Source organism: Trachurus japonicus, chromosome 14 (genome assembly GCF_045865225.1).
Source record: "Trachurus japonicus isolate A0001 chromosome 14, Traja_1.0".
Lineage (NCBI taxonomy): Eukaryota > Metazoa > Chordata > Actinopteri > Carangiformes > Carangidae > Trachurus > Trachurus japonicus.
The window spans coordinates 21,867,096-21,875,743 of NC_140920.1; the positions used below are offsets into that span (position 1 = coordinate 21,867,096).

Sequence of the window (8,648 nt, forward strand, 5' to 3'; positions counted from 1 at the left end):
GTAAGTGATATATTTGTGTTAATATAAGTCTTAAATAGTTATATCTTCCGACAGCAATCACTTACATAGAGTGTTTGGACTGAAACACGGGTCTGTCAGTCCCTCTGCTCTGCTCTGAGCCGAGGAGAAAACATTTATCGTATCCTACAGTTTTTTATCCAATGAGGAGAGAGAACGGCATGCAGGGCTGTGTGTGCAGCCAAGGAACGCCGTGAATGTGGTGACGTAGGGACGAGGACTGTTATGGTGCGTTCAAGGAAACTCGTATTTTTCCGACCGTGAAGTGGTACCAGTTCGATCTGGTACGAGTTCACCGGTCGGAAGTTACGAGTGGCCGTTATAGTGACTTTCACCGGTAAAACAGGTCGGAAAAACACGAGTGGGTTGCCTGAAACGCTACAAAGTCGTAAGTTGTGACTTGAAGCTGTAATTTACGATTTCAAAAGCCTGCCTGGAACGCAGCATTAGCGAAAACGACCGGACCACTTACTTCTGCTTTAACATACACTATGTATTTTTTCTCTCCTTTCTCCAGCTATTCCTTTGCGATCGTGGGCATCAACATCACAGACCTGGCTCACTGTCTGCTGGTGAGCGGCGCTCTGAAGACCCACCTGTACAACGTGGCCCCGGAGATGCCCAGTCTGCTGCACTTCCAGCAGACCTTCTGTGAGTGGCAATAACATATGTACTGTATGTGTCAGTCAGAACGTCATTGTTTTTTCCGAAGAGCTGCAATGCATCATGGGACAGTTCAGTCTGACCAGTATGCTCACACCATATACAACTCAGATATCTAGTTGTTTCTATTGTTTTTTTGTTTGTTTGTTTGTTTTTAAAATATATTTTTATTTTCAATGAATTAACACAAAAATTACAACAACATAAATATCCATCCCGAAACAATATCAGTGATGGAATGACTCTTTATTTGTTTTTGTTTTTTAACCCATATATAGCCTATATATAAAACAAACAAAGAAAGAAACAAAAAACACAAAATACAAACAGAACAGGAGAAAATAAAAATCAGTAAAAAAAAATGTTGCTTCTATTGCTGTTTCCTGTGTTTATTCAGAACAAAAACATTTACAAAAGTAGACAGTAGAGGTCAGTATAACACCTCCTCAATACCTGTGTCAATTACTGTATGTTTCTAATCTCTACAAAATTTTAAATATCCGAACTCTGAGGTTTGGTAACACTTTACAATAAGGGTCCCTTAATTAACGTTAGTTAGTTCATTATTAAGCATTAATTAACTGTTTACAGATATATTAAAAATCATTATTATGTATTACTTAGGATTAGGAAACACATTAATTAATGTAGCCTATTAGTAAGTAAGTTAATCAATGTTTACTACTCAAAGTTAGTTAATAAATTATTAAGTAATAATAAAAGTTGAATAATGTAATTAGTTATCATTATGTATGCATTATTCAGCATTAATTAACACATTAGTTTATATATTAATGTTTAATAATGTACTAACTAACGTTAATTAAGGAGGTTTTCCTCAGTTCTACAGTGTTTCAGCCTCTTTTAGCTCAGTGTTTTGGTTTCAGGCCTGATAAATAATCAACCTCCGAGTGTCCTGGAAAATCGAATCGATGAACTGAAAGAACTTGAAATCAGACTATTAGAGTCATGTGATCCATCAATATGAAAGTATTTTATTTCCCTTCCTCCTTGACAGGTTACCTGATGCAGGAGTTCCACCGTTTCTGGATCGAGGAGGATCCCAGCGACATCATGGAGTTCAACCGGGTCCGCTCCAAGTTCCACCGGAGGATCCTGCGGCAGCTGAAGAACCCGGACATGGCTCTGTGCCCCCACTTCTCCGCCTCCGACCTCCACCTGGTCAACCTCTAAACACACACACACACACACACCACAAACACACACACACTACTGACGCCCAAGCCCTGCACTGAGCCCTTCACCCCCCCACAGAGGTCTCCCTGGGTGTCCTGCAGGCCAACTGAAAATCAGAAATCAGAAAACCCTTTACACTCACACTCCAACAGCTGGACACACATCTGGGGAGGCTCTCTTCCTCCTCTGCTCAGCCCGACTTTTCCCAGTAAACATCATGTCGCTGTCACTGCCAACGGCTCATCCAACCACCACACACACATACACACACACACACACACACACACACACACACACACACTGCCTCTACGCCCTCACTGCAGCGTTAGACCACCAGCATCAGAGATGACCATAGCGATTGTAGCTGTGCATGAGGAGGCTGCACCACACCATCACCACAGACTCATCCTTTATTCTGTTGCTTTAATGATTCATGACGATTGTATCACAGCCGTTACACCTCAGTTCGCAACCTTTATTCTGCTTATTCTAACAACAAACCAAATTTACTTTCTCTACCAAAAAAAATCCCTCTTAGTGATCATCAGCTCAGAATATCCTGGCAATTACAGCTGCTTGGGCAAATTTTATATTCAAATTGAAGAGCTATAGATATATGATTTAAATGAAGAAATGTAGCTGGTGCCGATTCAATCAAAAGTCAAATCAAAAGCCAGTGCATCTCTTAACTTTGTCTGTATTAGGTAGTTGCTATAGATTGTACTGTACTTTATTATTAATATCATGTCAATGTGACATCAACACCTAAGATTCTACTTGTTGCCAAAATCTCGAATGTGGAGAATTTAGAATCACAGCAGCGGTTTGTTTCTCGTGAGCTCAGACTTCAGTTTTGTAAACCTGCTAAATGATGTTCATAAATATTAAAAAAAAAAAACTTGTTGTTCAGTTTTGTTGTGTTACAGATATTAAATGTGTAGCATTTTTGCAGCGCTGTTCCTGATTGGATAGTACAATCTTTTTTTTTTTCCTCTATAAAAACAAAACATTTATGAACATTTATTTTAGAGGTTTGCAAAAGCTTTTGCCTTTGATTTAACCCTGTGCATATATTCAGTTTTGAATGTTCCTCACGCGCTCACTTTCATGATTGTTTGATTCTCTTTTAATCCATTGAATGTGACACTGTGTCCACTGTTGTATCAGCCAAAGCAATAATTTACATTCATCTCACTGCACATTTCTCTACATGTGTTTATTTGCACCATGTGTGCCTGAATGTTTTTTGTTGTTGTAGTTGTTTTTTTTTGCTTTTAAACTCAGAGCTGGAACACTAATCAATTCATGCAGTAGCTGCTACGTGTAGCATTTAATAGAGGTAAAGTATTACTGCAATCATTTTGAGGGGCCTCCATCTTTTCCACCATGATCTCATTTGCTTCTTATTTCAGTTGGTTATTAATGATCTAAAATGCTACACATAGCAGCTTTGAGTAGTATCTCTTACAAAAGCAACAACAAACACCAGAGAAACAAGACATTAGCTCCATAGAGAATTAATCAGGTGATCAATATTAAAACCGAAGAGACCAGATGCTAAAGATGGAGGTGTTGACCAGCCAGTCAATGCACCAGCTTCAAAAATCTCTTCAAGTGATTACTTTTTATTCACATGATGTTGGTAAATTTCACTGTTCACTCTTACTGTGGGCAGGCTGTATTCTTTTCTATAATGTATTTCTTAATTTTATCTTTATTTTACCAAGAGAGTCTCACTTGGATTTAAAACGGTCTGAACAAGACAGAAGAACACAATTGGAATTAAATAGAGTTTCAGTTTATTGTCTGTGAAGCATCAGTTTGATTGTTTTTCCGCTCTGAGTCACACTTTTTTTTCCACTGAATGACAAATAAACAAAAACCCAAATGTGACACATGTACAAGTTTTCTCGTGATCACGTGACCACAGTATGACTCACGAGTGCTGGCGTCAAGCGTCGGCGCACTCAGCTCTGACAAATGTTCCCATCAGAAAACCTAAAGACAAACCACATTAATTTACTGCCATGCTTGCACTGTTGATTGTGTTTTAATAGTATTGAGTATCTTTGTCTCATTGAGGTGAATGTCAATGCTTTCTGTCAGTATTACGCAGCTGTTTACTTCAGTGAATGTCAGTGCTGGTTTCATCTCCTGCTTGAACTTGGTTTTGCTTTGCTATGGTCAGCTTTGCACTACTGTATAAAAAAAAAGAAAGATGCAGTTTCCTTTATGATAGTAAATCAGTAATTTGTGTATTGGAATATGAGGGCCAGTGTGTCCCATGATACTGTAGATGACTTTAGATACATGCTGCTGTATATTCTGCTTTGAAACTGCCTATAAGACCGCAAACTGCATGATGATATTTTCATTGTGACTTGCTCTGGCGTTCTGTATTCTTCAGTAAAGCCTAAAGTAAACCTAGATATTGTAACTGTGCGCTTCATTTGTCTGTGCTGTACTTTTTGAGACCACAATAAAAACTAAATGTCAATAAGAAAAATTAAAGCTGAACTTCTTTTTTTTTTTTTTAATAAAGACGCTCCACACTGAGGTGTCTCTGCACTTATTATGTTGAACAGTAGAGGGAGGGCAGTAAACACGCACAAGATGAGGCAGAGAAAACCAGAGGTGCATACAGCTTTGATAGCAAGAAAATATCAACAACATAATACAAGGTTTTATTTTATAGTAAAAACAAAAAACGAGACAATAAATAAAACAAGAGCCAATAGGCTATAAACAGAAGAAAAGCAGCAGGGGGCAGAGGGAGCTATTGTGGTAATACAGTCTGTTGAAAATATGAAAGTCCTTTTTTTGTGCTAAATTAATTTTTTTTGTTGATCCTATGGTTGATCCTAGTCTTATCCAGGAGAGGATCCTAGAGAACTCTGCAGTTTAAAATGTGTCTCGAGTGGTTGATTACTTTTACGTTCTTATACTAAAAATAAACGAATTGGCAAACATTGTAATCTAGCCTAGTTATCACAGTGGTATAGTTGTAATAATTTTAGGTTCCTTATCTGGCTATTTGGTGTGTGTGTGTCAGTCAGGTGTGTAGGCTACTGTCACCTGCAGAGGTTGTTACGTAATGGGCTCTATGCACAGCTCCACTACTTCCTGAACTTAAAGCAGATATCAGTGGAATGTTTTTGTTAATATAAGTCCTAAATAGTCCTATTTTCCGTCAGCAATCACTTACATGAAGTATTTCAGCCTAAACACGAGTCTCTCCGTCACTCTGCTCTGCTGTAACCCAAGGAGAAAATTTTCCTTGTGGGATACAAGTGTTATCCAATGAGGGGAGAGAACGGCATGAAGGGCTGTGTGTGCAGCCAAGGGATGCGCGTGAATGTGGTGACGTAGCACGAGGACCAATTGATGCCTGACAAGGGCGGGGGCTGCTAACTCATGGTGCGTTCAAGGAAACTCGTACTTTGTGTTTTTCCTTCCTGTGAAGTCATACCAGTTCGATCTGGTACGAGTTCACGGGTCGGAAGTTACGAGTGGCCGTTATAGGGAACTTTCACAGACAACAGGACGGTAAAAACACAAGCTACGGGTTACCTGGAACGCTACCAAGTCGTAGTTGTGACTTGAAGCTGTAACTTACGGTTTCAAAAGCCTGCCTTGAACACAGCATTAGCCGAAACGGCCGTGCCGCTGTTATCTGCTTTAATGCTGCTCCTTTATTTCCTGTCTTACATTATTGGACAAACTGATTAATCCAGGTGTGTCTGAGTAGTCACAATGGTCAGACACACCTGGATTAATTAGTTTGTCGAATAATGTAAGACAGGAAACAAAGGAGCCGCATTAAGTTCAGGAAGTAGTGGAGCTGTGCATAGAGCCAGAGCCATTCTCTGATAGAGCCCATTACAGGAGATGAGGCACATGAGCCGGACGTTTAAGGACAGGAAACTACGGTGGCCCTGCAGAGCTCAGCCCCACTCGGGGGTAAAAACAAACAAAAACAAAACAAAAACAACCGTAATAAATAGGCTAAACAAACGCGGTAGTTTGAGAGACCGGACGTGTTTCCAGGGAACAATAAAAAGTGATGAACAGTTGCATAAAGTTAAAAAAAACAAACAAACAAGACAAGCCAGATGCTCCAGTCAGGCTATTCAATAAATGGAAAGATACTCCATGAGCGGCTGCTCCAATGATATGAAATGGTATACACTTCCTGTCTCTCTAAATGGGCGTGGCCAACCGTCACCCCACCTCGTCTGTGAACGTGTGTGTGGATTTATACAATTTGTAAGTAGATGAAAGTGAGATATTTTTATTTTCTTATGATAACATTAAATATTTACACTACTAACAGTAATATTTAGCATGCCAAAAATAATTTAAATCATTTTCACGGGGGTTCGCGGCCGTTTGTTTGACGTTGCCTAGGAGATCTGTGCCAAATCTCGCGAGAGTGTGTCGTAGAGACAGAGACAGGTCTTGAACAAAGTGGATTTTCTCCGGATCTCTCCGTCTGAAAATTACCATTTTGGTGTCAAACTGTTCAGAAGAGATGTGGCTTGTGAAAAATGAGTCCAAAATTTGCTTCAGTGACCGTGGGGAGAAAGGCCCGATCATAATCGGTGTTCACATTAAATTGTCCCATAGGAATCAATACACTCCAAACTGCCTCTGGTCTCTCTAAAGGGGCGTGGCCGTGCAGAAGCCCACGTGACATGCATACAGGAAGCTGACTCGTCATGAAAGGTCTTGGTTTATAAACCGTCTTTGAGTCAGGTGCGTAATCGCGAACCTGGGAGGTGCGTTGAGTCCTCCGGGCCACCGTAGAAAACTAATGTAGCAACGAGAGAGAAAGTGGCGGCCCCTACAAGTTGGCAGAGCGATAGATATAACAGAGTGGCGACACTCCCATAGGACTCCGGTGTAAAAAATGGCGGGCCGACTTCCGGGTTATGGAGCCCTCAATAGTTCCAAACATTCCTCCCGCGGCGCTGGACCACGTCTGTTAGTCCATGAGCCAGACCACCAAACGCAATCGAAAGGGTGGGCAAATTCTTGTTGCTATTTTATTATTCCTATATATGTCCAGATTATTAATTGGTATGATAACCTTCGCACAAGAGTAGCTTAACAATATTTATCATGCATTCACTATTTTGACCATAAAAATGCCATATACACCAATTATGGCCATTCTCCGATGTTGCACATTTCATAATTTGTGTGCCACTACTGATGATTTAGAGCGCCTTTGCAGTTGCAGAAAGGCCCTGCAGATAATATTTGTTTGCACCACTAGTTGGCACTAATTCCACTGGGTGCATGAGGGAGCGAGGGGGAAAATCGGCTTTAATACTGCTGTTAGCAGGAAGTAGCAGAGGACTTTTGTGAAATCACATTATACAGGGAACATTTTTAATGGTTTATATATACATCCAAGGTTAAGAAGGCTAAGATGTAGTGAGTAAAGATGACATTAACATTATAGCATGTTACATCCATAGGTTTAGGGTTATTTAGGGGGAACTGGGGCATTGTTCATTAGGCTGACTGCAGAGAGGAAGAAACTGTTCTTGTGGCGTGAGGTCCTGGTCCGGATGGACCGGAGCCTTTTGCCAGAGGGGAGGGGCTGGAAGAGTTTGTGTCCAGGGTAAGAGGGGTCAGCAGCTATTCTGGCTCTGGTCCTGGAGATGTACAGCTCTTGAAGAGATGGGAGGCTGCAGCCGATCACCCTCTGGGCAGAGTGAATGACACGCTGCAGTTTGGCCTTGTCTCTGGCTGTAGCTGCAGCACACCAGACTGTCATGGAGGATGTGAGGATGGATTCAGTGGTGGCAGTGTAGAAGTTCACCAGCATCTTCACAGGGAGGTGAAACTTCTTCAGCTGCAGCAGGAAGTATAGCCTATCCTCTGCTGAGGCTTCTTGGTGAGGGAGCTGATGTTCTGCTCCCATTGGAGCTCCTGGGAGATGGTGGTGCCCAGGAAGCAGAAGGACTCAACCAGGGTCGCTGTAGAGTCACAGAGGATGACGGGGGGAGGGCAGCTTGGTCCTTTCTGAAGTCCACTATCATCTCCACTGTCTTCAGAGCGTTCAGCTCCAGGTTGCTGCACCATGACACCAGACGGTCCATCTCACTCCTGTAGGCCGACTCGTCCCCATCAGAAATCAGGCCGATGAGGGTGGTGTCAGCAAATTTCAGGAGCTTGACAGACTGGTGTCCAGATGTGCAGCTGTTGGTGTACAGGGAGAACAGCAGAGGAGAAAGGACGCAACCTTGGGGGGATCCAGTGCTGATGGTCCGGGTGTCAGGGACATGCTTCCCCAGCCTCACGAACTACCGTCTGTCAGTCAGGAAGTCCGTAATCCACCTGCACATGGAGTCAGGCACATTAAGCTGGGAGAGCTTGTCACAGAGCAGAGCTGGGATGATCGTATTGAAGGCAGAGCTGAAGTCCACAAACAGTATCCTGGCGTAGGATCCTGGGGAGTCCAGGTGCTAGTGGAGGGCCATGTTTACAGCATCATCTACAGATCTGTTGGCTCTGTAGGTGAACTGTAATGTCCTTAAGGTGGGTCAAGACGAGGCACTCAAAAGTCTTCATGACCACAGAAGTCAGAGCAACGGGTCTGTAGTCATTAAGGCCTGTGAGCCTTGTCTTTTTGGGAACTGGAACAATGGCTGAGGCCTTGAAGCAAGCTGGCACATGACAGTTCTCCAGTGAGGTGTTAAAAAATGTGTGTGAACACCGGAGACAGCTGATTGGCTCAGTGCTTCAGGGTGGAGGGGGAG

At 42.2% G+C, this 8,648-nt stretch overlaps 1 protein-coding gene and 1 long non-coding RNA gene across 3 annotated transcripts in view; both read left to right on the forward strand.

Moving 5' to 3' along the window:
• elmod1 (ELMO/CED-12 domain containing 1) overlaps positions 1 to 3,237 on the forward strand; it is a 15,487-nt gene extending 12,250 nt beyond the window's left edge. For both annotated transcript variants that reach the window (XM_085798344.1, XM_085798345.1), the window contains 2 exons: positions 536 to 669; positions 1,700 to 3,237. In XM_085798344.1, coding sequence (XP_085654470.1) covers positions 536 to 669; positions 1,700 to 1,875 — 310 coding nt within the window. In that variant the 3' untranslated portion in view covers positions 1,876 to 3,237. The remainder of the gene's footprint in view (positions 1 to 535; positions 670 to 1,699) is intronic.
• Positions 3,238 to 3,247: 10 nt separating this feature from the next.
• LOC146974738 (uncharacterized) lies at positions 3,248 to 4,384 on the forward strand. Its single transcript, XR_015037620.1, has 2 exons — positions 3,248 to 3,556; positions 3,669 to 4,384. It is a non-coding gene; the product is annotated as an uncharacterized LOC146974738 (long non-coding RNA).
• The last annotated feature ends 4,264 nt before the right edge of the window (positions 4,385 to 8,648 follow it).